The sequence below is a fragment of the Aspergillus japonicus genome (assembly GCF_003184785.1).
Source record: "Aspergillus japonicus CBS 114.51 unplaced genomic scaffold BO86scaffold_2, whole genome shotgun sequence".
NCBI lineage: Eukaryota > Fungi > Ascomycota > Eurotiomycetes > Eurotiales > Aspergillaceae > Aspergillus > Aspergillus japonicus.
The window spans coordinates 1106219-1132450 of NW_020291639.1; the positions used below are offsets into that span (position 1 = coordinate 1106219).

A 26232-nucleotide genomic window follows, 5' to 3' on the forward strand; every position below is an offset into this window, starting at 1 on the left:
ACGTCTTGAATGTTGTCGCATGTCTTGCTTGAGGATCTCTCATCGCGACCATGAGTTGGGAAAGGACTAGCAGCCACCAACGACTATACTCTATTAGTCTGCCGGGAACAGATCGTTATGGTTGCTCCACGCCCCTTCTGAGAAACAAGGAGGATGGTCAAGCAACATGAAGCGAGAGGAGTTTACGCATGATGTGTGTCTGCTGACCTCAGTCCCCTTAGCCTCTTTCTCGGATCTGAGAGCCGGTCTTATCAGCCGAGAAAGGAAGCTCAGGGGTCAAGTAGTTAGCAGTCTTTCTTCGCCGCTTTTCCTTTTCTCTGTGTTTTTACTGTTTGCTTCGTTCATCCTCGATTGTATCCCGCTCGGGTCGAACATCCCACTCCCGCCCCTCTGCCTGAGGTTTCTTTTCAAACATGCTTCTGCTTCTTTTCCTCCTCTGACATACCCATCTTCGTATGTTTGTTCTATCTTTGGTGTATACATAGTGCCCCCATTCCATCTATCTATCTATTTTTGTTTCTTTCCTTCTATCTATTCATCAATCTATCTCTGTCTGCTGTTTTTCATGATTCTATCATGTGCTCGCGAAATATCCACTTCCTTGCATTGTCTCGGATCTCTCCTCGAACAGTCCCCGCGTGTGATATGCACCGTTTAGTATGCAGATAGAATCCGAATATAGAATAATCAGTCAAAGGAGGATTGCAAGATGAATTTTGATTATATTTTTCTCTGAATTGTAGTGCCGAGTAAACTAAGTATACAATGCTATATGAGGTATGTTCCGTGCCGTGCCGTGTGTGCTGTGCTAATCCTAGGATATAAGTGATGAAATGCTGTACGGGGTCGAATGCGCCGATAACCAAGACATAAAAAGTCGGTGCAATGCAAAATGCAATGAAGGCCAGGTGGCCAAACGCTCAGAAATGCAGAATGTTGATGAAGTGTTAGGCTTGACCCAAAAGCAGCCTGCGGAGGATGCCTTCCCCGGGTCCAGCGATTTGGCTCTCGATCTCCCTCTGAGAGACGAAGCATACAAGGCATTGCTCGTCCAGAGCTCGAGTAGGAGTCATGGGGCCAGCTCCAAGCTTAGAGGGGGAACGTCGAATGTCGGTTCCGCCAGCGACGGTGCCACCTCGACCGCGGCCTTGGTATTCACCCACGAGACCCATGGTTTCCAGATTGCTAAGCACATCCTTAAACTCCGTCGATGTGAGAGGGTGCAGAAGATTGTCTTTCCGACACAGGGCGCAATACGCGTCATAGACCTGCTTGACCGTGGGGGCCGAATTTATTTTCTTGGATGGAGTACCTGGAATTTCTGTCTCGCGACGGCGCCGATCAAGAGCGATCAATACGCAGATCGCGGCTTTCTGTTGAAGATTGATGCCCTGAAGTCTTTGCACAGTGCCCTGACCGAAAGCAGAGGAAGTGATGCGCGCCACATGCGCAATGCTCGCTCGTGGTGCGGTGAGGGGGGTGTAGGCCTTCATAGACTTCTGGGAAGGTGGTGAGCATTTGCTGATGGATGAGAGGTTATTGTTTTCAACGAGAATGGCTTGATTTTGAGTTCCAGAAGCGGCTTCTTGCTTCTCGAGCTTTTGTAGGGTCTCTTGTTCCACAAGATCGATGGCGCGCTTGATCAACTCGAATGCCTTGCGTAGGTCGCCAGTCTGCGAGGCGACCTTCTTCGAGCACAGCTGGATCGCTGCGGGCTGGACAAATGGGATGAAGTTTGGATCTGCACTGTGACCCTCCGGGAGCAGGGAACGAAGTCGACCAGTAATGACGCCGGCAATCTGAGCCGCATTATAAGGCAAAAATGGAAGCAGACGTGGCTTTAGATTCTTGGCCTTCAGCTGAGGCAACGATCTGTCGGTCAAATCAAGCGCGTTTGCAATTCCAACAAGCATAAGCTTCGACTCGCTCTGTAGAGACCACTCGAATAAGGACTGCAGAATGCCAGCGTCCGCAGTAAGAAGATGGTCAATCTCGTCCAGGGTCACCAAATACAAATCGTTCTGTTTCCTGTTCGATGTGAACATCATTCGTAGCCGGTCGGCCTCGCTCTTTTTGAACACCTCAGAGTCATCGCAAAGATCCTCGATAAGCTTGCTGTAGACATCACGGGCGGCTCGCATGCTCGCACAGTTAATGTGTGTAACCTTGGCTGATTGAAGGTCCATCTCATTACACACTTCCTGAACCAATGCGCTTTTTCCGGTACCAGGAGGACCGCTCACATACAAGCAGCCACCTGTGCGAGTGTTCAGGCCCTCCTGTATGAAGTCGCGAAGCTTTCCCCGTTCAGCTTCCCTGCCAACGATCCGTGTAGATGATGCGCCTCGTGCAAACAATTGCCTTGCTTGTGTATAAACAGTCTGCGCGGTGGTGGCATTTGTGGGGGTGGTTGCATGGCGAGGAGTACGTGGCGTCGACGGTCTTGCGCCAACCTGAACGCGGTGTTTTGGTGTGACCGGCGGGGAGTCTAGTGCATCCCGAAATCTCGACTTCGAAGGAGTCTTGAACTCAACTGGTGTTGAATTTTCGTCTGTAATCCGTCAGCAGTGGCCTTACACATTGCTGCTCCGGTTGTCTAACCATTGATAGGATCAGTAGTAGCATTGCGCTTGACTGGTGAAAGCTTGACTGGTGAAACAACCTTGTTTTTCCTCAAGCCGCGGTCCGAGGTATGGTCCGTAGAAGATTCTAAATTCTGGGGGCTTCGGTTCTCTTGCGAGCTGGCATTGCTATTGTCGATTGTCCTCGATCGAAGTTGTCGTGTTTGTAACGCAGTGGACTCGGGTTCTTCACGGATTCGGGGCGGCTGAGCTCGGCGCTTGCTTCCACTGCGAAGTAGCAACTGAGGAGCTATAGAAAGAAGTTGATTAGTATCGGAAGATGATAGTGAGCTCCGCTGAGGAAAGGGAGTCAACGTACCTTCTGTCTCAATTGCACCACGTTGGCGCTTGCCCAGGAGCGAGACAGCCATTGTTACAATATAATGAACCCTCACACCAAGGAGGCAAGAGCGTTGGGCGAGTTAGTAAAGACAACTTAGTGTAGAAAGAACCAGTCCGGGATTCTCTATAGGAGGGCAAGTGCCGATTGGATTGGATAGGGATGGGGGTAACTAATGGGTGGATATTGAAGTAGGTGGAATGAGTGAGTGAGTGAGAGTGGACTTGGAGCTATTTTTCCCAAGGAGGCATAATTGAGCCTCGCCCGATTTTAGGGCCGCGGCGCTATCCACGACGCGCTGCCTGGGCGCGTCACGCGTCGGCTGCAGGCCCTGCAAGGCTGCGACAATCAATTAGGGCTGGCGATAAGCTCTAGTACCGCAGTTCTGGCTTGCTGTATTATACTATGTATAACTCGGAGTTATGCTGTGACCGAACGGTGATTATGTAAGTGTGCGGGCGCTTAAGTTACAGCAACTTAACCAACGAACAGAAGTGCGTCACTGATCCTGCCTACCCAAATTGTCGGAGCGGACACTGTCTTCTACATAACTAGGTACAGTACTTCCTTATACTCTTCCCTTCACTCCTCTCTCTATATTATTAGCACACTGGATTGAAACTTGAATAAATCTATGTATCTCCAATGTCCACCTGATCAAGCTGAATCTATTCCACCGAGCGTTTCTTGTTGCCCTGCTGTTCTGTAGTCTGTCATCACCGATCACCGCCTTAATACCGTCATTGGAGTTTGCAGCTGTTTGCATCAGATTGCCCTCCTCACTCATCAACCTTGCACCTTGCAGTTGAGTCCTCCTGCAAGTATTTCCCGTCTCGCATCGGCCTGATACCCCACTATTTATCCTGTTTATATCTGCTCCCGCTTCAAAACATAACCCAGCGTGCTTTGCCCGTCATGGACGGCGATGTGGTGGCCCAGTTCACCGAAATTACCGGTTCCAAGCCGGAGCTGGCAATCCAGTACTTGCAGCTTGCCGATTTCAACATCGAGCAGGCCATGCAACTTTACTTTGAGAATGGTGGAGCACCGCTAACCGACGAGCCTGCGCCATCAACTTCCGCCCCTCAGCAAGCCTCCCGCGCCAGAGGATATGAAGATGATTCGGGCGTTGTACACATCGACTCAGACGACGACGACACCCCGGTGGACGAATCGCGGCCTTCCGCCCGCGACGCTCACTTCGAAGACGATGCAGCCATGGCCCGTCGGCTCCAGGAGGAGATGTACAGAGGGGCGGGTGACGAAGAAGAGGTGCGCGCACCGATGGCTCGCACCACAGAAACTTTGGTGGGCCCAGAAGCGGACTTTGACGACGGCGACATGCATGCCAGCATTTTGGGCCAACTGCGCGCTCGTCAGCAGCGACACAGTCAGTAAACCACCATGTGATACCATTTATCTTCCCGTCTGTCAGTCGCTAACTCATTGTTTCTCATTCTCAAGACCGTCCCGGTATCTTCAATCAAAGAGATACAGCGTCGATATGGCACGGAGAAGATGAGGCGTCACAACGTGAGCAACTGGCAGCAGCGACTGGAGGAGCCTCCGAAGCCTCAAGTAAACAGAATATGCTGGCTGAGATGTATCGCCCGCCGTTCGAGATTATGTCTCGGCTCCCTTGGGATTCCGCTCGGCAGGAAGGCCGCGATAATGAGAAGTGGTTGCTGGTCAACATCCAGGATTCTTCAATCTTTGACTGCCAGGTGCTGAACCGGGACCTGTGGAAGGACCCTGGAGTGCGGGATACTGTCAAGGAACACTTTGTCTTCCTTCAATATTCCAAAGACGATCCACGGGCGGCACCTTATCTCCAGTATTATTTTCAAGCAAGCGACGTATCGGACAATTACCCTCACATCGCAATCGTCGATCCCCGGACGGGAGAACAGATGAAGGTCTGGTCCGGTCCTCCAGTAGTCCGCGCCGCCGAATTCTTGATGCAGCTTCACGAATTCTTGGACCGGTACAGTCTGAAACACAACGTGCGAAACCCCGTCGCTAAGCGCAAGCCGGAACAGAAGGAGAAGAGCATAGATGCCATGACTGAGGAAGAAATGATGGAGATGGCGATGAGGAACAGCCTCGGTGAACAGGCGTCCCAAGCCCCGAAATTGGAGGATCCGGACGAGCTTACCCGCAGTACTGGAGACGTCAAAGGTAAGGGGAAGGCGGTCGATGTGGAAGACGTCGACATGGATGAAGAGGTGCCAGGTGAGCATAGTGCATTCGCTGCCATCTCAGATAACCACCCCCACACCGAACCACCGGCCGATCCCGCAACGACGACGCGCATTCAGTTCCGCCATCCCTCCGGAAGAGTCATTCGCCGCTTCGCTCTGGCGGACCCGGTTCGGAGGATCTACGAGTGGCTCAAAGCTGAACCTCCGTTGGCAGACAAGCATGGGGTGGAGTTCGACCTCAATGCCATGGGTCGTAATCTGATCGATTCTTTGGACGCGAACATCGAAGAAGCCGGCTTGAAGAACGGAACGGTAATGATTGGTTATGTTGAGAATGAATGATCTCACGGTCGGTGAAAACTTCGATGCCTAGGATCTAGGATGGATCGCTGTGGTGTAGGGACAGCCCCGTTTTTCATGAGTGCATTTAAGCCTTCGAGCCTGCATGTTATGAGCTACGAAGACGGAAGGTTTTATCTAAAACGTACAGTACATTCGGAGCTATGTCATTGAAGGATGAATTGGGAGATGACCTCAATGGATGGTCAGGGCCCTATAGATCTAAGCTAGGATGCAATGAGACACATGATTTTTGAACGATAGACCTTGAAGCAAGTGCTTGAATGAGGGAGTACGGAGTACCTAGTACCTAGGTAGTACTCCGTACTATGGGAGTAGTAAGTCAATAGGTAAGTACTGTACGTACCGTGGACGTCGCAGTTCGCTACTAATTGGAACCGTAGGTACCCGCAATTTGCTGCTGACCGCCATTCCAGATTGAGCCCCACTATTGGCAATTAAGAAATCAAGGCATTGGGCCGGCAGAAACAACCCCGCGTTGCCCCAATCACCGGGCGGTCCCCCTCCTTCGTTGTTGTTGTTCCATGTTTGGCCCTGCCGCCCATTAACTACTACTACTACTACTACTACTACTACTACTACTACTACTTATTTCGAACTAAACATGCAAGGAGATTCTTCTATATCTGCCATCTGAGCTCTGTCTGACATCCTTACTTGTTTCGGGGTTGACAATCAAAGCAAGGGCATTCTGAAGGACGCTTGTCTCTGTCTGTTCTTCTAACTTACCGCTTCCTCCTTCCTCCCCCTCTTCCTCTCTCAACAGTGCAAGTCCTGGGTTCAACAACTGCCCACCAGCTGATCGTGCACTGATCGACCAGTGTCTCGCATTCCACGGGTGGCACTTGAGCTTAATCCCCGATTCATCGCCCTTGTGAACTCTGACATAGAATTGACCCCCCCCCCCCCTCCCCTTTCATTGAATCTTATCTGTTCGTTCCATACCTCCTAGACTGCTGGATTCTAGGCGATCGGTATGTTGTCATCATTCTTTCATGGCTGATTGGACGATCCATCCACTATAGCACTCCTCGAAACGTCTTGGCCCATCCCCTGCTCCCTGCCTTTTTTGTCCCCGCCCATAAATATCTTTTGTGTCGGCCTTCAATGCTGATTCTTAGATTGACTATGACAGAGCCACGTTGAGCACTGGCCACTATCAGATCGCGGGTTCAGAACACAGCCAAAAAATGGAAGGCCTCGTAGATCCAGAGACAATTTACATGAAGCAGAATTGCATCGGTACGTATCCGCTTCGCCGCCTCGAACTGTTAGCTGGCTTCCCTGACCGACTGTCGTCTAGGTGGCGGAAGCTTTGGGAAAGTATATAAAGGGTATGGTGCTGTCCCTATTCTCCGTTTGCAGAAGATCCATGAGGTCATCGCTCACGCTGTGTTCCGATCTAAGGGTTGATAAACGTACCGGAGCATCCGTTGCGATCAAAATCATCGACGTGGAGAATGCCGAAGATGAGGTTGAAGATATCATTCAAGAGATTGCGATCTTGTCGGAGCTCAATTCGCCCTACGTGACCAGGTATCATGGCTCGTTCTTGAAAGGCTCTAGCTTGTGGATCGTTATGGAGTTCTGCTCTGGTGGTAGTTGTTCGGATTTGATGCGCCCAGGCACAATTCCGGAGGAGTATATTATGATAATTCTCCGAGAGTTGCTTCGGGGATTGGACTACTTGCATAGCGACAAAAAGCTACACCGTGATGTCAAAGGTGCTGTTGCTCAGATTGTTCATTCATCGGCCCTTTCAACTCCAGCTAATTCGTTGTATAGCTGCCAATATCCTTCTTACATCTAGTGGCCAGGTGAAGCTCGCAGACTTTGGCGTTTCGAGTCAATTATCAGCAACTATGACTAAGAAAAATACCTTCGTGGGGACACCATTCTGGATGGCACCGGAGGTAATCAAACAGTCGGGCTATGATTACAAGGCCGATATCTGGTCTCTTGGAATAACTGCAATTGAGCTGGCGAATGGAGAGCCACCTTACTCGGATATTCATCCTATGAAGGTTTTGTTCTTGATTCCAAAAAATCCTCCTCCGACTTTGCACGGAGACTACAGCAGAGCCTTCAAGAACTTCGTGGAGCTTTGCTTGCGGAGGGATCCGCGGGAGCGACCTTCAGCTCGAGAATTGTTGGAGCATCCATTCATCAAAAGGGCGAAGAAGACAACATACCTAACGGAATTGATTGAACGCTACGAGCGCTGGAACACTCTTCATGGAAAGTCGACCGACGACGACGAGGATCACTATCAAGAGCCTCAATCCAAGACCAGCCCAGTCGACGAGGAAGACGATCTCTGGGACTTTGGCACTGTCCGCCCTGCTGGAGGACGAGCTCCTGCGCTGAAGCCCATGAAAGAAGCAGACGTGAATGCACGAGCTTATGATATTGCTGAACCAAACCTGAAGGCAAGCAGTCGCATAGAGGTTGCACGCGATAAAAGCAATGCCTCTACTGTGCCGATGCCGCTACCTCGTACTCCAGGCGCTGTATCCGTACCATCCTCACCCTCTAAAATTCCCTTGCCGCCATCTCCTATCAAGTCTTCGGCATCAGAGGTCAGACCACATACACCTTCTTATCTCAAAGAGCCAGCCACGCGCCAGCCTAAAGAGAGTCCCGGCAATGAGTACGATAGAGCTCTACAGCAAGCGTTAGCCGAAGACTTGAGTTTCCTCAACCTTGATCAGTCACCAAACATTTCCCTAGCCTCCTCGAACAGTCGCCGCGATGCTCATGCAACACAGGGATATGAGAGAACGCAACCATCACATTACACAGAGGATGTAGCCTTTCAGAGACAGAGCCCCTCTCATGCTGTTCCTGGCCCTTCATCAAGTCAGGGATTCAAACCTGCGACAGAATCTACCCCACAACGTCAGCTGTTCGTGCCGCCGCAACCACTGCCTCGGCCTCCTCCTACTCCCAGGCGCATGTCACCGCAGTCGCCATCGTCCCGATCCCAGCAACTGCTAGCGCAAAACAACACACCTGCCCCAGTGAAGCATAGCCGAAGCCAGTCTCAGATCGCGACAGAGAGCTCCTTTGACAGCTCTCCACGGACAGCAAGAAATCAACCATCACAGTCCTCATCAACCGAGATTACCGCCTTGAACAGCGTGATATTACCTGCTCTCGAAGCCGCCATACGGCGCCGGGCACGCCGCTTAGAAATCCTTACTCACAACTCCGCTGGCAATAAGAGCACCGATGTTTATAAACAGCAAGCGCGTCAGTACCACGCTCACGAGATGATGGAGTCTCTTGTGGGCGATCTGTGCGGGATGTTCACGAGACTTGAACGTTGGGATAATGAGGCTCCTGTGGGAATGGGTGCCCAAGTCTCGTCGTTCTTGGAGGGGTTCCTCGAAGAAGTTCTTGTTCGGATCGAGCCATCCGACGATGATTCAAACTCAAGCGGGGCTTAATTGTCTTCTTTTTGGGGTAACGATGCGGTCCGCTACTGGAAATTCAGGCTCCGCTGGTGATACTAATGAATCTTCCTTCGCACATATTCGCTCTCGGCCGCATCTGTTCGGACAAACTTGGCAGATCTCTATCATTGGACCACTTTCCATAAAGCCAATGCCTGGTGTTCTCATTAATAAGAGACTTGCTGATTCAAGACCCCTGGACTACACTTTTATTTAGTCAACTTGGCATGCTTTCCTGTTGAAGTCATTACTTTCTCGTTCCGTTCAATGTATGCATGACATTTCTATCTACCTTGGGCTGGAACCTTTGTTATCCTCATCATGATTACTAAAGAAAGAACTGGATCTTCTCAAGTCAAGCAGGCTCTCGACTTTGTTCACTACCTCTATCTGTTTTTCGAGTTCCTTTTGTGTTTGGGTATGAAGTTTTCAAGTCTTCCTCTCCCTTTCTATAGCAATGTTTTCTTAGGTTGAGACTGATGGACATGAACAAATTTACTTCCAGCGAATTCACGATAGGTCACATGCCTGAATTGTTGCATCTAGAAAGATATAAAATGCTCCTTATAGACTTGACTTGGTGCTAACAGCTTACGTGATATATATTCTAGAGATCTTGTGGCATCCTCTAGCTTCTTGCGGTAGACGTCTATCGTGGGCGCTACTATTCCCATCATATATGGAGTGGTAGGAGGAGTACCCAAGCTAGCCCCACATGACAGATGGTGTGGTGAGTAATCATGCTCAAAAGGCTCAAGCCTGCCACTTTGAGATCAATGGTAAGACCTGCTTCGTCCTCTCGCTTATTTAGAGAGAGAGACGTGGTAGAAATGGAAAAAGGGATGGAAACGGCCGGAACCAAGCAGGTTCACAGAAGCAGACTCTTGGTTCCCATAAAGGACTTCAATGCGAGGAGCGGTTTTCCCTCCTGCCCACTTTCTATCGCGCTAACTCTTTGTTGAAACACGTTGTTACCATCCAAAAATACCCGGACATGGAAGAGTGAAGCTCGGAGTTGCGCCGCTGTCATGGTAGATTAGACAGTGGCACATATAGTCACTGTTCGTCGGACTCATAAGCTCTTGCCGCATGACTGCCTGTGACTTTGGAGACGGTCCCTCAATTGGCTGGTACCAGCTAAGTGTTTTCATGTGTTTGAAATTCACTTAGTGGTATCATTAGACATGGTTTCGCCAGTGCTCTTTCAACCGCTCGGACGAAACAACCAGTCAGTCTCTGGTGTTGGTATCAGATAGTTGGTGATGTTGAACTCGTTCGTGTTTGTGTTGGCGCTATCAACGACAGGATCGGTCGCACTGCCAGCTCCTGTAAGGCCATTGATCGGCATCTGCTCGTTGACTGCATCCCCCATATCTAAATTGAGAATCTCAGGGCCTCTACCGGCTGGCACCCGCGGGACATTGAAGAAGCCGAATACATCGAGGTACTCTAGCTCATTGGGGGCTAGATTGCGTGCTGGCGCGACTGCAGGAGCTGGTGGTTGGCTGCCAGCTGGGGAGGAGCGCGGCTGTCGTGAAATGAGAAAGTCCAGATCAAATGCACAGCGACGCATATCTGCGAGGATTTTGACGGACGATGGCGTGACGCGCTCACCCTCATTGGTGCTGGACTGTTGGTATTCGCCATACTCGTCGAGTACGCGCTGTAGGAGGGAGCTATAGCGCTCTGCCACTTTCCAGTACTTCCCCATTTGAGAAAGTGTGTCAACAAAGAAGATGATGTCGGGGCTAACAATGTGGGCGATGGTGGATCCATGGACAAGCAGCAGGCGAGCAGAAACCCAGAGGGTGAAGGCAAAAGGCGGCCCCATCTTGTCTAGCATGTTATTTTCTACGACATAGCGGGTCACAGAAAGAATGTTGTCAACTGCCAGCAAGCACCGTTGGCTAGCACTGTATGATGGCGTAAAGATTGGAGAACGGGTTGTCGGGTACGCGGCCGACGAATGGAGTCGAATCACAGCGCTACAAAGTGTTAGCGATTTTACCGCGGGGCTGAGTGCAAGGGTGTGATATCTACACCACAGACAGAACTCACGTTTGATATGTGGCGTGTAGTTGAACCCAGTCACAGTGAAGGTTCCGGCTATGCTTGGGTCCACTGAAGAGGCGGGACGAGTTTTCATAAGCATACTCGGCTGGAAGATTGAATTCCCAGGACGTGAGTTCGCTATCGAGCTTGCGATACATCACTTGCCATTCCTCGACATCGGAAAGCGCACCTATATCAACGGGTCTCTTCAAAAAGGTGTGTATTCGGGATAGTATCCCTAGTATTTCCACGTAAAGTCCGAATGTTCCCACATTCTCGGCGCGACTCGAATATTCAGCACGATCGCTGGTGCGCCGGAACCACCGAGTCTCGACCGGCTGGTTCTTGTGGAAGTATTCATCCTTGCATGGAAGCTTGCGGTCAATATCCTTGTCGTCCAAGGCAAAGTCAAATGCAGTGGCGATAGTTGAGTATCGGTCTAGGAGGTAAACCATCCAAAACAGCCTCCGTCTGCTCTCATCCTCAATCCAGGTGTCAGGATCTGGAAGGGTGACTGCGCGCAGGGTATAAATGGAAGGATATAGAGGGGCAATGAGCGAGGATTTGGACTCCACGGCTAGGCCCAGTTGGACTACGGAACGCGTGACCAAAGCAAGTAACTTCCATCCCGGGGGGCCGTTGGAAGAACCTACCAAGTCCAGCGCTAAAATCACCAGAGCTTGGAGCGCTTTGACCGAAGAGTTTTCCAGACCGTAGAAAAGCACCTTCTGCTTCGACGAGTCATGATATCGCTTCCGATTCTGCGCGTTGAGTCGACTATCATTCGAAAAGCGGAGCGTGGTTGCCACAATGGCATAAAGTACGACCCTATCAGCTTCTTCCAACGGAGAGGGTCCGAAGAACGTATCGAGCGTAGTCCGGCGATGGAGTATGGGACACCAAGTGTTGATGTGTTCGAAGTAGAGATCGACTAGTGCATATAGTAGATCATAGGGGGGGAGATCGAGTTCTGGGTCAGCTAATGATTGTTCCTGGCTGTTGTATAATGACACTGGGACCCTCAAAGAAGATTCATTCCCTGTATAATCACTCTGGGTCGAGTTATTGGAAAGATGAGGCAACGCTAGGGCAGAAGAGATGCCATTCGGAAGGTGATTTGGTAGCGTGTTCCGCACCGACATGTCCGAGGGACTTGTGATAGAGACGTCAGATTGACGGTTAGGGTGCGGGAATGAGGCTGGCTCCTGGAAGTGGAAGGTAGTTTGAGGGCTTGTTCCATGAGCGGCAGAAGGCTCTGAAGGCGAACTGTACGAGAAAGGTGCAGGGTGGAGAGCATCTCGGTCCAGACGTGATTGACCCCCAATGATATGCTTCTCGATGAGACGAGCCTGCGTCTGGATAACTTCCTCCAAGCGGTCTGTATCTCCGATATCAGTCGAGCGGGCTACAAGAGGATGTATGAGATTGGCAAGAAGACAATATGCCTACCGAGTCGCTGTTCAAGCTCCTTGCCATACCCCGCACGAAGGCCGGGCTTCTTGCGTTCCTTGTACTCGCACAACTGGCCATTGCGTGCACACCACCCACAGCTGGGTTGAGCTCGATCTAGCAAGGTTAGCAAGGCATGTATGTAACATTGCACTACCACGCCGCTCACCTACCACATTTGACTTTCCTCTGCTTACAAAGCTCACATCTTGTGGTTAAGGACGTTAGTCAGATCGGTACGACAGCCACTACTGTTTCACAAAGGAAGGTACAGGGCGAAATGCAGATGCAAGATGCCCGAAGAGTGTTCATTCATCCAAAGCTTGTTTTAGGCTGGGTTGAAGAGGAGACATACGAGACAGTGAGGGGGCGCTTGCGCTTCAGTGCTCGAGAAGCACTCGAGTCGTTCTGGGCCACCCGGTCATTGTCACTGTCAGCAGCGGACCAAGACTCATCTCCGCTTTGGTACCGTTCTGGCTCGCCAGAAGGTCGGTATGGTGGTGGAGTCCGCTCAGCAGGAGGAGCTGTTGGTGGTGGTTGTGCTGCAGCAGAATTCGGCATAGCACTGTACTGTACTGTACTTCGGCGAATCGGGATCTGCAAGGAAGGAGGGGAGGTCGGTTTAGCCACGGCGATTGGTATCAGTACTCAGGAAAACCTCATGATGACAGACAGGGTGAGGGGGGGGGTTGAGGTGAAGATCGGGGGAGGAATTGAACCGAATTGAACAACAAAAGAAAAGAGACCGGGGAACGCGAAAGGGAAAGGGAAGAGGCAGAAAGGCGAAGAGCAGACAGGCAGGCGGGAGTGCGTGCGGCGGTGCAAGTGCGGGCAGGCTAAGGCCCACGACCCAGAGTGGGAATAACCTTTCACCCCCGCAATTTCCCACCGCGGCGCTTCTTTGTCTGGTTTGTTTTCTTCCTGGGGCAAGGCCCGATCCGCCAGTCAGCTGATGAGCTGTAGAGAAAGCTGTTGACCTCGGTCACTTTTACCCCGAACTCGCGCTGCCCGCCCGGTCGCATGTGTTCAAATATGAGAGGTTTTCCGGGGGGAGAATGGCTGTCTTCTTCTTCATTTCTTCTCATTTGGTTTCTGTTCTGAAATTACATTCTGTTGCCTGTACGTCATCGTCACCATGAGCAGCACTACGCCCACTTTCCCCCGCATCAAGGAAGTCCGCACTTTCATCACAAGCGGAGTGGGCTCCGGAGGTGACTATCACAATGTAAGTCGCAACCGGCATTCGCATGTAGCGAGAAACACCCTAACTTTTCCTTCTCTCTTCAGGTCAAGGGTGGTCACTGGCTGATTGACAGCGACATTTCGACCCCGATGACCAAATGGGCGGAATACCGTGGCTCGCGGACCTCGTGGGGTATCAACGTCCTCGGCTCTTTCTGCGTCGAGCTGGAAGCCACCGATGGAACCAAGGGCTTCGCCACGGGCTTCGGTGGCCCCCCGGCTTGCTGGTTGGTTCACCAACACTTCGAGCGTTTCTTGATCGGTGCCGGTGAGTCTCAGCTTAGGTCTTCTCTCGAGTTCATAGAATGAACGATGACTAATCCCTAGGGTCTCGTTCATAGATCCCCGTGATACCAACGACTTGTTCGAGAGAATGTATCGGGCTTCGATGTTCTACGGCCGTAAAGGTCTTCCTGTGGCCGTCATTTCCGTGATCGATCTGGCCCTGTGGGATCTGGTGGGCAAGATCCGCAAGGAGCCTGTCTACAAACTCATTGGCGGAGCCACGCGCTCACGGCTGCACTTCTACTGCACTGGGCCGCAGCCCGCCGCCGCCAAGGCCGCCGGCTTCATTGGCGCGAAGGTCGCCCTCCCCCACGGCCCCGACGAGGGCACCGAAGGTCTGCTGAAGAACGTCGCCTACCTGCGCAAGCAGCGCGACTCGGTCGGCCCCGACTTTCCCCTGCGTGTGGACTGCTACATGTCCCTGAACGTCCCCTACACCGTTGAGCTCGTCAAGCGCTGCGAAGCTGACGGCATCAACATTGACTGGTGGGAGGAGTGTCTCACCCCGGATGACTTTGATGGCCATGCGCTCCTGAAGAGAGCCCATCCCACGGTCAAGTTCACCACCGGCGAGCACGAGTACTCGCGCTACGGGTTCCGCAAGCTGATTGAGGGGCGCAACCTGGATATTGTGCAGCCGGACGTGATGTGGGTTGGCGGTCTGACCGAACTATTGAAGGTCTCGGCCATGGCCGCAGCCTACGATATTCCCGTGGTCCCCCACGCTTCCGGCCCATACTCATACCACTTTGTGGTCTCCCAGCCCAACACACCGTTCCAGGAGTACCTGGCCAACTCGCCCGACGGCAGCACGGTTGAGCCGGTCTTCGGAAATCTGTTTTTGAACGAGCCCATTCCCACTCAAGGCTACCTGGATGTGTCGATCCTCGACAAGCCCGGATTCGGCCTCGAGCTGAACCCCGCTGCCCCCCTCATCAACGCCGCCACTATCCTCACCCCGGCTCCCCAGAAGGGCTTGCCCGCTCCGGTAGCAGAACAGCCCGAGGCCAACGGAACTGCATAGAATGAATGATCTACGACGCGAGTCTTGTGAGGGAAGGCTGTTAACAGGATTGCGCAGCGCGCAGTAGATCCTACTTTTCTTATTGTCATTGTTTTTTTTCTTTTAAATGTCCCATGTATGACTGATGTTCATTTTTTTTTCTTCTGACTCGTGTTTCATGATGTTACTCCATGTTCATAGACGGAAAATTCTCATTGACCGACGAATGGTTCCGACGGTGGAGATGTACAGTATGTGTATTGTGCACCGCGCCGAGTCGGGTAAAAGTAGCGACACGAGCAAGTGTGGGGTAAACACACGTTCGCTCGGGGTATCAACACCGCGAAACCCCCGAGGCCGCGACTCCACGTGCCCCCCTCCCTTTCCAGCTTCCCCACTGTCTTATCGCTTCGGCGGGGTTAGCATTGATTGTAGCATTTGTCGAGGAAAAAAAAAAAGAAAAGAAAAGAAAAGGCCAAATCCTCCAGCGAAGGTCCCATTTCGAAGGTAGAGATATATCTAGGCAATTCCCCGGCGGATTCGCCCCCAATTGAGGTCTGTTCTACGACTCCTGGTGGGAAAATTGACCAACAACACTCTCAAATCACAACACCAAACCATGCCGCTTCCGCAACTCCTCATCGGCAAAGTGGCCGCCATCACCGGCGGGTTGACCGGGATTGGCAGAGTGAGTTTTTGTTTCCCTCCTCCTGCGATGACTTTCCCAGGCCGAACCAGTCCGACCAACTGAGTCGCTTTCCAGGCCATTGCCCTCGACTACCTTCGACACGGCGCCAAGGTAGCCGTCAACCACCTCGGGGGCCCGAACGACGAGCCACTCCTGGAGGCGCTGCGCAAGGACGCGTCCGCGGTGAGCGGAGGCGACGAGAGCAGATTCATCGCCGTGGCGGGGGATATCTCGCAGCCCGAGACGGGGCGCGAGTTCGTCGCCCAGACGGTCGAGGCATTCGGACGGCTGGATGTGTTTGTGAGCAATGCGGGGGTGTGCAAGTTTGAAGAATTCTTGGAGTACGTTCATGCGCACTTGCTTGTTTCTGCGGTGGCCGAAAAGGGTTTTTCTGCCATATCGATGATCGGAGACCGACAATGCTAATCGTGGATCTCTGACAGGGTCGACCCTTCCCTGCTCGGCCACACCTTCAACACCAACCTCTCCGGTGCCTTCTACGCCGTGCAGGCAGCCGCGCGACAGATGGCGCTCGCCCAGTCGCCGCCCGGCGGCTCGATCATCGGCATCAGCTCCATCTCAGCGCTGGTCGGCGGCGGGCAGCAGACCCACTACACGCCCACCAAGGCCGGCGTGCTCAGCCTCATGCAGTCGACGGCCGTGGCGCTGGGCAAGTACGGCATCCGCTGCAATGCGCTGCTGCCGGGGACCATCCGCACGCAGCTGAACGACGAGGATATGAGCGACCCCGCGAAGCGGACGTACATGGAAGGCAGAATCCCGCTGGGACGTCTGGGCCAGCCGCCGGATCTGGCGGGCCCCGCGGTGTTTCTGGCGTGCGAGGAGTTAAGTGGCTATGTGGTGAGTGTCTGCCTGGCCCTGATAGCTGTGATCTTTTCTCGCCGAGGTCCATTACTGACTGCTAGGGGGGTGAACAACAGACTGGTGCACAGCTGCTCGTGGATGGTGGATTGTTTGTGAATCTTCAGTAGACCGGGATCTTGTATTATGACTGGCACCCTGCATATAACACATATATAGCTATGAATGGAAGCCTAAGTGTAAACATTCATAAAGACTCAAACCTCCACGCCGTAAGCCTGAACGGCAACACCGCCCCAAACCCCTTCCCTTTCCGCCTGGGACAAGCCTCTGCGGTCCAAGATCTCGTCGACGACCCTCCTCCACCGGCCCCACGACACCGCATTGCCTCCGCCACCGACATTGCACACCGGCCAATCCGACCCAAACATGACTCTCTGCGGCCCGAAGACATCGAACACGACATCCGTCCACGGCTGCATCCGGTCCACCAGCGCCTTGACATCGGGCTCCGACCCCTCCTCCAGCGGCAGCAGCTCCGAGAATCCGCCGGAAAGCTTCATAAAGGTCGAGGGATACTGGGCCATGGCCATGATCAAGGACGACCACTCCAAGAAATCCGGATGAGTGGCCACAGAAGCCGGGCCATGATACGGCAGCCGGAGATTCGGTTTACACAGGTGGTCTGCCCACAGAACCAAGTCAGATATCCCTCCTACCCACGAGAGGATTCACCCGGAACGGATGAGCAGGGGGGGAAAAAAACACTCACTGATAACGACCTTCACCCGCGATCCCTCCTCCACCCGGTCATCAAAAACCCCCCTTAACATCTCCGCCGCCTCCCTCAACTGCCACATGCCGCCCTGCCTCGCATCCACCCCCAGATCGAACGCCAGCCCCTGCCTCCCCAGCCAACGCAGCCCCTCCACGAACCCAGCCTGCCCCATCACCCCCTTCGGCTTATCCTGAACCAGATACCGCACCCCGCAGACTTTGCGGTAGACATCCTCCCCGGTCCGCTCCCGCACCAGCCCCATATACCTCTCCAAGACCGCCGCACCCCCCGGCACCGGCGCCCACGGCACCATCCCGAGACACAGCTGGCGATCCGCCTCCGCATGGCCCTCCCCGGGCACGGGGGTTCCCGTGATGATCCGCGTCAGAAGGGACACCTCGTCCAGCGGATGCGACCAGCCGAGCTTTTCGGACTCCTCCTCGACCGAGGAGATGCGGTCGGTCTCTAGGAAGATGAAGCCCCGGAGATAGGAGGGCGCGGCGCCCGCGGCGCCCGCGGCGCTCGGCGTACTTGTGGTCGCGGCCGTCGTCGCCTGGCGGTACTCGTCGACCGAGTGCTGCGCGCCCAGCGGGTTCTGGGGCCCGTGCCAGGCCAAGGTCGGCAGGTGGGATGCGGGGAATAGGTGGATGTGGGAGTCCACGATGGGGATTGGTTTGGACATGTTGGTGGGTTGGGGTTGGGGTTGGTGGCTGCTTTCTTCCTTTTCTTTCCTTAACTCCAGAATCGAAGAGGAAACTCGTCCTGAAGAGGTGTTGTGCTAGGCTTCCAGGTGACGAAAACTGCGGGGTAATTAAGGACGATCAGGATCTACGGCGATGCGAGCTAGCAAGCCCTGAGAGGCTGAGGTCAAGCGGGAGGCGCAAAGCTGACGAGGGGGGAAGGGGTTTCGAATCGAGAGGAGAACAAAAGCTTTGCAAAACATGTAATGCTCAGTACAATTGAAGTTGGGGACGAGCATTTCTTCGGGATTACGTCGCGTGCGGGGATGGGAGAGGGGCAATGAGGGAGCTCGAGATCTCCTGACTTGTTTACTTCGCGATCGGTAGCCATTACGCCGAGTCGACTGCCCCTCGGACTCTCCACGAACCCCACTCTCGAGTCTCAACATACTATGTAATATATCTCCAACCTTTCTCCACATCTTAGCTGGGTCGTCTCCCGGTCTCTCCTCCGCAGAGGATTGTGCGCCGATTGGTCCGTGGGATAGGACGCTGGCTGATGGCCGTTATAGAACGACGCTCAGGTGAACTCGTGTCGCCCGCATTGTGTGTTGAGCGGTCGAGGCCAGATATATATTGAATCGATTGGGAGGACGATACTCACATGTGAAGAAAGCCTGATCAAACTCATGAGAGCCAAGACGGACCCAGCAGATATAACATCCGAGACCAGCAGGAGAAAGTCCACAAAAACAGTCAACCGCTTCCTTCAAAGCCATACAAACACAAAAAGGTCTAAACCGGAGGAATTATCTTAGAGAAAGTATGATGACAAAAGTCAAAAAAAGTAATGACCTACGCAGGGCTCGAACCTGCAATCTCTTGATTCGTAGTCAAGCGCCTTACCATTGGGCCAGCAGGCCTTGCTGTTGCAGAACTGCTACATTGTTACATTTACGTCCCAACCACAGTGGATGACCTAGAGCCGAATGGTTTGGAGTATGGTTAATCGACATGAGTTGATCTCATATCTGCATGGGTAGCTGTCCCGCAAACCACGGCACACTTCCATTGTACATTTCCCGGGCCAGCGGAACGAGGGCAAGGATCTCCCAAGTAGTGCTTCTCGAAGCCCGCGTGGAACCATGGCTCGTGCATGACTGTTGTGTCACCGGGCGCCCAAAGTATACGACCTTTGCGCAATCCGCTGCTATGACATCAGTAGTACTCTAGTATACGAAGCAGATGCGGCTGATGAACGAGAATGATGGATGTCGCAGGGAGTATAACATATAGTGAAAAGTTGACAGGCTGAGATTGAGATCAATGAAAATATGACATGTTGAGCACAAAAGAATCACCAGCGGCAAGGGTATAAACGAAAGAAACCACCCAATGCAACGCTATCTAGCCTTAGAAAAAAAAAAGTGAAAGATCCTCTGAATGAGGCAATGCCGCGCCTGAAATCTATCGAGCTCGCTTGCTATTGCCGGTAGTCGTAGCTGAAGACGGCCTTTTCTGACCAGCACCTGCGTCAGTCGATGCCAGAGCACGGATCAGCGCGTCCAGCCGGATGATATACGCCTTGGGTGCGCGGTCTACCTCCACCTTGCGCAGGACCCCCTTCAGCTTCTCCTCGAACTGACGAAGGTCCTGAAGGGGAAGCTGCTCGAGAACATCAAGGACAAAGAAGTCTCCAGTCTCGTTGGTCCTGCCAACGAGCTGGTGATAGAGATTGCGCCGGTCCTCGTCCTCGCCGTCAAACGTCTCTCGACCCCAGGTATTGCCCTCCAAGGGATCCCGGTTACGGCCGCAGATATCTTCCAGCAGCGTCACGAGCGCTTTCGCAGCCCCATCTGCGCCGTGGGGTGCCCGCGCAACGATGCTTCTCTGAATCCGATGGACGTGACCGTGGATCTCCTCCAGCACAGTCCTGGCAGTCAAGACCCGGACTCCCGTCGGAAGCTGCCCGGTCTGGCAGTACCGATCGAAGCCGGCGAGTAAGCTCCGCAGTCTCTGCTGGACCTTGTCAAAGTATATCGCCGTGCAAGCCCCGATGGGCATCGCTTTGCGCAGACTAGCGTAGACTGCGTCGTCGTGGACAGCCAGCCGGAACAAGGTCGCCGCAAAGTCTCCCTGCACCACGCACTGCTCGGGCGTGCGGGCCTGCCCCGGCTCATCACCGGCAAGGTCCGGACGGAAGTCCTCGGGCAGGATGGCGCTATCGAAGGCGGACATGATATCCCTGACCATCTCCTGGCGGTTCATCCCCCCGTGGGCCTCGAAGGGCGAATACGGCCAGTCCGATTCGTGCGCAATGGTAGGTATCTTGCTATCGAGCAGTTGTCGGATGCGTCCCAGGTTCGGTAGGCGGTCATGGTTGGATAGAGGAATGTCGGGGGTAGGAGGTCGGGAGAAGAGGCGGCCATGAAGCTGATCGTGAAGCCACTTCTGACGGTTAGTATTGAAGAGAAGTAAAAGAGAGTTTCCCGACAAGTGGACTTGAGTCACACTTACATAGATATGTTGGCACGGTACACTGAGTTGACTCGAGTACGTCGAACAAGTGCAAGTGAAAGACTCTGCTCCGAGATGAACGTGCGGCCGCTCTGACAACTGGAACCCGTATCCTGTTTGCGTCTCCTGGCAGCGGATCACGTCGAAGTGACTCGTCAATCCCACCAGAGCTCTGGCCTTGAAACCGAAAGACAGCCTGGAGAGGTCGTAAGAAAGGCCTGACGCGCCGTGTACAACCGAGTGTGCCGTCGGAGTTGCCGTTTCGTCTGCGCTGGAATCGCTTCCACCATCCGAACCATCACTGTCATCGCTGTCCTCGGCCTGACTTCTGACGATCTCTTTTCTGGGGCGGACTGTTGGCATGTCACCGGTAATCGACAGTCTTCGAAGTTGGCGAGTAGGAGTAGACATGAATACTCGGTCGTGCTTCGGCGAAAGCTAGACTTCAATTAGATGTGTGTAGTGGGGACAATACAGTAGATAATCTGTTCCATGCTGCATTGGCGAAACTGACATTATATAGAGTTTGCTCCGAACCAAGGACGAAAGCGGGTACTCTTCGCTGCCAGGCAGTCGTACTCAGTCCTGTGCATTCGCCCACAAGCTGGCACAGTGACAATCAACCGGACTCACAGTAGAAAATGCGCCGTCCGAGCCTCGTATTGCGGACCAACTCTCAAGGTGGGCTGGCGTAGATCACCACTGGTAGCAACCTGCCAAAGACTGCGCCTCAGGGTTCGCCGTGGACGTATCTGCTGTTTCAAGGTGTAAGTTATGGGTCATGGGTCGGTAAGCGAACAAAGCACTCAAGCTTTGTGGTTGTCGTGCCGGCGCTGCGCTGTGCCGAGCACAGCGCAGCGCAGCCACTCGACATCGACTATCGATACTGAAGGCGTGCGGCGCATCTCGACATATACAGTACCTACAGCCTCAGCTTGCAACCTCCACACTTGGCAGCAGAAGACCGTTCTCCCTGATTGTGCCGCATCCCCGTAAGTGTATCCAATATACTCTACCAGAAAACATTAGCCTTAAATTTATGTGGCCAACGCCACACTGGAGTATCCCCACCGCCCCAATAGAAACAAGGCAAAAGATAAAAGATAAGAAGCGTAAGGCTCCACGGGACTTCTAATTACATATTAAAAACACTGATAATATATGTACTGAGGAAAGTTGATTCTACGAGCAAGTAGCTTGTGCTCATCCTCATGTGACCTTCCTTGCAGCGTTCCTCTTCTTCGCATTCTCCAATGCCTTGCGAAGTCGCTCTTGATGCTCGTCGTCTCCCGCAGGGTGGCCCGAGGCAGGCTTGGTGGCGGAGCCGGGACTCGGGGAGCGAGCATTGTTGGGCGGCTGCACAGGCTCCTGCAATAGAGTAGGCGATTGTTCGGAGGCAGCATCGTGGCCGAGGGAACGGAGAAGATCCTTGATGCTAGCGGTCACCCGAGCTGGCCCTTCCCTCACACTCTCTAGCTTGGATTCTAGATCATCCTGGATCTTCTTATCTTCTTTCTTCTTCTCAGCCTCGAGTTGACGAGAAACATCAGCCTCGGCGTCTGAGCATCGAGCCTCAGCAACCGAGACACTATAATCGGCGTCGTTGAGAGATGCGTCGGCGATACCGAAATTCTCGAGTATCGACTCGGAGTCCTCGCGCAAATAGTCAATGAACTGGCTGACTGATTTGAATAATTGCACAATGTCACTCTCTGAGAGAGGAGAAGAACGAAGGCTTGCCGCGTCGATTCGTGATACCTTTGCAGTGATGTCATCGAGTACTCTCTGGTTTTCTCCGAGACCATGCATGATAACATAATCGAAAGAGTCCATCAATCGATTGGCTCTAGCATCCCGTTCTCGAGCAGCCTCCAGCTTATTGCGCTTCTCCATCTGATCGAATTCTTGATCCAGCCGTTTGAGGGCGGTTGAGTCGCCCATATAAACGAGGGGCCGCCTCTCAGCTTTCTTTCGTCGACGTTCGCGGTCCAAAGCAATTTCAAGGCGCTTCTGATAGCGAGCTTCTAGGTCACGGTAGATCTCATTGACAGTCTTCATTGCCTTAGACACATGACTATGGTCCTTGACCGTTTTTGGGATTGCATTGTCACCGTCGTCAAGCTGGGCGAGAGCGGCTTCATAGTCGGTTTGTAATACCAGGACCTCCTCTTTCAACCGTTTGTCCAGCGGATCAAAGACGCGTGCAATAAAGTCGTTCAGTTCTTGCCTCTCCTCCTCCAGCTGGCAGCGAGCCTCCTTCTGACGGAATTCCTCCTCGAGGACATTGATATCAGCATAACCTATCTCCTTTCCGTGGAAAAGGGCATCAATGTGTCTTTCGGACTCTTCCTGCCGCTGGACTCGTTCCTTCTCCAGTGCGTCTCTACGAGACTTGTTCGAAGCAGCCCAGGTATTTAACGCCTCGTGAATGTAGGTGAAGTCGTTGGTTATTCCCTTGGGCTCCTTTTTCGTGGTATTCTCAGTGCCGCTCACAGATTCTTTGCCTAGTGACGATGACACGATTGAGCGTAGTTCGTCCCAGGGGTCAGGAAGTCTGCCTTGTCTAAGGGAGGCGGGTAGTGGTGGGAGAGTCGACGACTTCTGGGAGGCTGTTTTTCGATACGCAATGCTTTTCTCCCTGATAAGACCGATGAACGTTTCGTCCTGCCCTGCATGATTTGGTGCCTCTGCAGGCAATGAGAGGTCTTCTGATGCAGGAAGCAAGCCGTTGGACATCACCCGCCCGCTTTCAGCAGATGCTTGACGCAGGGCAGAATAGGCTTGATATGCTGGACGATCAAATACGAGGGCATCTGAACCCCTCTGAGGGCCCTCCGTGTAACGGAACGGCGTATAAATCGGCTGCGGGGGATTAGTAGCCAGAGGGGAGAGGTCCTGCTTATGTGCCGCATGATCGATCATCGTAGGCGGTACTGAGGCAGGTCTTGGGGATACTATCTGTGCACCAAAGGAAGGGGCAACATTATGAGATGGGGAGCTTTTCACATTTGCGGGATCGGGTGTGTGAAGCCTAAGGATTGGCCTGCCACCCGGACTGTAGCTGCCATCTCCAGATTCGTCCGCGGTACTAGTGGGTACAGCGAGGTCCTCGGTTTCCACTGGACACAGTCCAGATTCCACAGGAGGAGACGCACGATCAATCTCGCTGCTGCTTGCAAGAGCAGTTGGTGTTACCGATGCTGAAGGAGAAGTGCCTGTCGTTGTCTGGTCGGCACTCTTTGAGTGAGGATCAATGCTATACAAGACTTCACGTAGCTTCGTCTCCTTGGCCACGAAACTTGTAAAAATCTCAAATCTATCCGAATCGGTATCTGCCGTAGCCTCCTTCCGTAGCATTGCCACATATCGTTCCAAGGAGGATTTGGACCAGGTATCAAGATCGTCAAAGGGATCAGGCCGATTCAATGACGCAAGCGCTGTCCGATGTGTTCCTTGGACTTCACCAGCCTTACTTTCGGTCCCTTTCATGCTTGTCTTGCTCTCACTTTGCACTGCATGTTCTGATTCTGCATCATCACCTAGGTCAGGGTTTTGTGAGTTTGTTGTAAGAGGGCGAGTCCATGCTTCAATGACACCATCAATACTCTCCACGGTTTCTGAAGTAGAGACGGAGCTGTCAATAGACTCCGTACTATCAACTCTAGCATCCATTCCAAGCGAGAGGGGCGGTTCGTAATCGTCCTGTGCTGTATCAACACTAACAGGAGAATCATGAATCTCCGGCTGCGTATTAGTATTACCTGTGTGAAAGTCTGCTGGAGATGGCCCAGAGCTACTAGGGAAGCTATGAGGTGCTGAATTCGATGCCGCAGGTAAGTGAGAGGGGAACCCCGCGCCCACTGGGCTTGCATGTTCACGCTTGGGAGCTAAAGCCGCAACATCGTCGATGTTCCCTGGCGTCGGCGATAAATGCTCCCAGGCAGAAGGGGTGCCAGGGCCAAGAGCGGAGGCGCTAGTAGGGATCGAAGTGGGATTAGTTTTGGGTGGCACCGGAGGCGCGGCGACAGGTAGCAATTCAGGGGCTATGCTGGTGGTTGTCTCATGAACCCACGAAGACTGGGGTTCTGGATGTCCAACGATATATGACGAATGGGGTTGCTGTGGACTTGCAAGTGGAGGCAGTCCTGAATTAGGCGCTGCAAGCCCTACGAGGTTGGCTTGCATTGGTGCTGTTGGGCTGGGCCGCTGTACGGGAGAATCATGAGGTTGACTGAAGACGGCGCTAGAATATGGTGGAGGTTGTGAATGATCCTGCGTTTGGCCGCCGGAATGAGAAGCGAAGCCCTGGTAACCGGAAGGAGTAGGAGGTGGCGGCGTGGCCTGTGTTGGTACGGACTGAGTCTGTTGATGGTATGCCACTGGAAGAGCGCTCGTTGTCCATTGCGGATATGGATTCAATGCATCTTGAGCTGCCTGCACTGGAGTTGCCGACGAAGGCCTTTGGAAATCCAAGGAGCTATTGGCGGAAGAATTCGTCTGGATTGAATGGGACTGTGTTGTGCTTGGAGGTCGCGGCTGGGGAGTTTGTCAGTTGTGCAAGCCCCCATATTCTGGCAGTACTGCCAGGTGTATGTATACAGTGTACGGAGACTGTACTTTGGTACACTTACCGGGAGTGGTGGGGGGCTTGGGGCCTGTAACTGCTGCCTGTTGTATTTCACCCCCCATGAAGTCGTGTCCATTCCTGCCATATTGGAAGTTGGAGAGACATTTGCGCCCGCGTTATTCACCAGAGGAGAATTGGTATTCGGTCGTGAACTACCCTGATGAGATGTTGGGCGAGCTGGGAGAGGGGGGTTTGCCTGCCATGACGGCTGCGGGGGATTGTGCGGCGTCGCAGGACTTGAAGAAGTAGTGGTCGACGTGAGGCGCCATTCTGGCTGTGTAGGCCCTGTATTAGAGCCGTACATCTCCTTCTTAGTCTTCTGTTCTCACTAGAAAAATGAGCCTTGCGCAAAGTAGACTGTCTGCGTCGAGCACAGCGAGGTGAAAACGAAGGCAGAGCGGGAAGAAGAGAAGTGGCTGGCTGGTCTAAGAGAAGCACGGGGAAGAGATGGATGGATGATTGTCCTGCTGACTTCAGGTGGCACAAGATCAACTTAACAGGAAGCAGGTTGAACTGTACTCCGTACTGTACCCCCTTTCCCTGGTGACCTAGTTTATTTGCGGTCTTGGTATTATTTATCGAACCCCTCGGGGTATGGATGGGGGAGGGGGAGAAGAAGAAGGAGAGTCGGAAGGAGAGCCGAGCGAGGCGGTGCCGAACACTCAATACCTACATTACCGTGCCGACTAACACTATAAGGTATTCTCCAACCACCAACACCACCACCACCTTCTTCTACTTTTCTCAATCTCAGGCCCCCCGAATAGCACACCACTCTGATTCTCCTCATTCTTAGATGATAGACAGCTCAGGCTGAGAGCAAACCCTCATTGCTCGAAGATGGTAGGAGAACCGGCAGAGGCAGACGTTCCAAGGTTCTTTTCCGTCCTTTGTTTATGCGCGCGATGCTGTCTTGGAAGGTCATTTCCTCAAGCATGGAGCACCTCCAAATCATAATTGGCTAGTGAGCTTACGAGCTCATTCCCCACGGTTTACATTCTCTGTCTTCCTTTGTGCCTTTTGCCTTCTTTGTCGCTCGAAATCGCGCGAGTCGTAGTCCTGCAGTACTACCATGTCTAAAAAGGTCAACGCGCCCAACAAGCGTTGGCGCA

General features: G+C 53.0%; 10 protein-coding genes and 1 non-coding gene across 11 annotated transcripts; 5 read left to right on the forward strand and 6 right to left on the reverse strand.

The window, feature by feature from the left end:
• The first annotated feature begins 25 nt into the window (after positions 1 to 25).
• BO86DRAFT_78636 (uncharacterized protein) lies at positions 26 to 725 on the forward strand. Its single transcript, XM_025677677.1, has one exon. The coding sequence runs from the start codon at positions 167 to 169 to the stop codon at positions 656 to 658; it is 492 nt and encodes a 163-aa protein (XP_025533012.1). The 5' UTR covers positions 26 to 166; the 3' UTR covers positions 659 to 725.
• Positions 726 to 732: 7 nt separating this feature from the next.
• Positions 733 to 3169, reverse strand: BO86DRAFT_328965 (AAA family ATPase CDC6). Its single transcript, XM_025668661.1, has 3 exons — positions 2941 to 3169; positions 2602 to 2871; positions 733 to 2551 (listed from the first exon to the last, which is right to left on the reverse strand). The coding sequence occupies exons 1-3, from the start codon at positions 2990 to 2992 to the stop codon at positions 948 to 950; spliced, it is 1926 nt and encodes a 641-aa protein (XP_025533013.1). The 5' UTR covers positions 2993 to 3169; the 3' UTR covers positions 733 to 947.
• A 326-nt stretch (positions 3170 to 3495) lies between these two features.
• On the forward strand, positions 3496 to 5747 carry BO86DRAFT_444837 (DNA-protein crosslink repair co-factor UBX5). The gene is made up of 2 exons (XM_025676405.1): positions 3496 to 4351; positions 4426 to 5747. The coding sequence occupies exons 1-2, from the start codon at positions 3877 to 3879 to the stop codon at positions 5502 to 5504; spliced, it is 1554 nt and encodes a 517-aa protein (XP_025533014.1). The 5' UTR covers positions 3496 to 3876; the 3' UTR covers positions 5505 to 5747.
• Positions 5748 to 6361: 614 nt separating this feature from the next.
• Positions 6362 to 9344, forward strand: BO86DRAFT_78689 (putative Ste20-like serine/threonine protein kinase). The gene is made up of 5 exons (XM_025677678.1): positions 6362 to 6496; positions 6658 to 6764; positions 6826 to 6856; positions 6930 to 7246; positions 7308 to 9344. The coding sequence occupies exons 2-5, from the start codon at positions 6713 to 6715 to the stop codon at positions 8969 to 8971; spliced, it is 2064 nt and encodes a 687-aa protein (XP_025533015.1). The 5' UTR covers positions 6362 to 6496; positions 6658 to 6712; the 3' UTR covers positions 8972 to 9344.
• An 809-nt stretch (positions 9345 to 10153) lies between these two features.
• Positions 10154 to 13227, reverse strand: BO86DRAFT_405996 (putative C6 transcription factor). The gene is made up of 5 exons (XM_025674141.1): positions 12834 to 13227; positions 12652 to 12686; positions 12479 to 12595; positions 11036 to 12407; positions 10154 to 10962 (listed from the first exon to the last, which is right to left on the reverse strand). Exons 1-5 carry the CDS (start codon positions 13037 to 13039, stop codon positions 10182 to 10184), a joined length of 2511 nt encoding a protein of 836 aa, XP_025533016.1. The 5' UTR covers positions 13040 to 13227; the 3' UTR covers positions 10154 to 10181.
• Positions 13228 to 13613: 386 nt separating this feature from the next.
• BO86DRAFT_429033 (L-rhamnonate dehydratase) lies at positions 13614 to 15029 on the forward strand (the record flags this gene model as incomplete). The annotated part of the gene is made up of 3 exons (XM_025675625.1): positions 13614 to 13703; positions 13766 to 13988; positions 14062 to 15029. 3 exons carry the CDS (start codon positions 13614 to 13616, stop codon positions 15027 to 15029), a joined length of 1281 nt encoding a protein of 426 aa, XP_025533017.1.
• A 414-nt stretch (positions 15030 to 15443) lies between these two features.
• BO86DRAFT_352411 (SDR family NAD(P)-dependent oxidoreductase) lies at positions 15444 to 16688 on the forward strand (the record flags this gene model as incomplete). The annotated part of the gene is made up of 4 exons (XM_025669477.1): positions 15444 to 15696; positions 15772 to 16037; positions 16140 to 16557; positions 16638 to 16688. Exons 1-4 carry the CDS (start codon positions 15628 to 15630, stop codon positions 16686 to 16688), a joined length of 804 nt encoding a protein of 267 aa, XP_025533018.1. The 5' UTR covers positions 15444 to 15627.
• A 50-nt stretch (positions 16689 to 16738) lies between these two features.
• On the reverse strand, positions 16739 to 18284 carry BO86DRAFT_385118 (uncharacterized protein). The gene is made up of 2 exons (XM_025671036.1): positions 17291 to 18284; positions 16739 to 17203 (listed from the first exon to the last, which is right to left on the reverse strand). Exons 1-2 carry the CDS (start codon positions 17976 to 17978, stop codon positions 16776 to 16778), a joined length of 1116 nt encoding a protein of 371 aa, XP_025533019.1. The 5' UTR covers positions 17979 to 18284; the 3' UTR covers positions 16739 to 16775.
• Positions 18285 to 18827: 543 nt separating this feature from the next.
• Positions 18828 to 18899, reverse strand: BO86DRAFT_t19. The gene has a single exon. It is a non-coding gene; the product is annotated as a tRNA-Arg (tRNA).
• A 362-nt stretch (positions 18900 to 19261) lies between these two features.
• BO86DRAFT_385119 (uncharacterized protein) lies at positions 19262 to 21299 on the reverse strand. Its single transcript, XM_025671037.1, has 4 exons — positions 21127 to 21299; positions 21008 to 21055; positions 20494 to 20931; positions 19262 to 20424 (listed from the first exon to the last, which is right to left on the reverse strand). The coding sequence occupies exons 3-4, from the start codon at positions 20902 to 20904 to the stop codon at positions 19444 to 19446; spliced, it is 1392 nt and encodes a 463-aa protein (XP_025533020.1). The 5' UTR covers positions 20905 to 20931; positions 21008 to 21055; positions 21127 to 21299; the 3' UTR covers positions 19262 to 19443.
• Positions 21300 to 21466: 167 nt separating this feature from the next.
• On the reverse strand, positions 21467 to 25723 carry BO86DRAFT_452740 (uncharacterized protein). The gene is made up of 2 exons (XM_025676946.1): positions 25125 to 25723; positions 21467 to 25029 (listed from the first exon to the last, which is right to left on the reverse strand). Exons 1-2 carry the CDS (start codon positions 25422 to 25424, stop codon positions 21703 to 21705), a joined length of 3627 nt encoding a protein of 1208 aa, XP_025533021.1. The 5' UTR covers positions 25425 to 25723; the 3' UTR covers positions 21467 to 21702.
• Between the last annotated feature and the right edge of the window lie 509 nt (positions 25724 to 26232).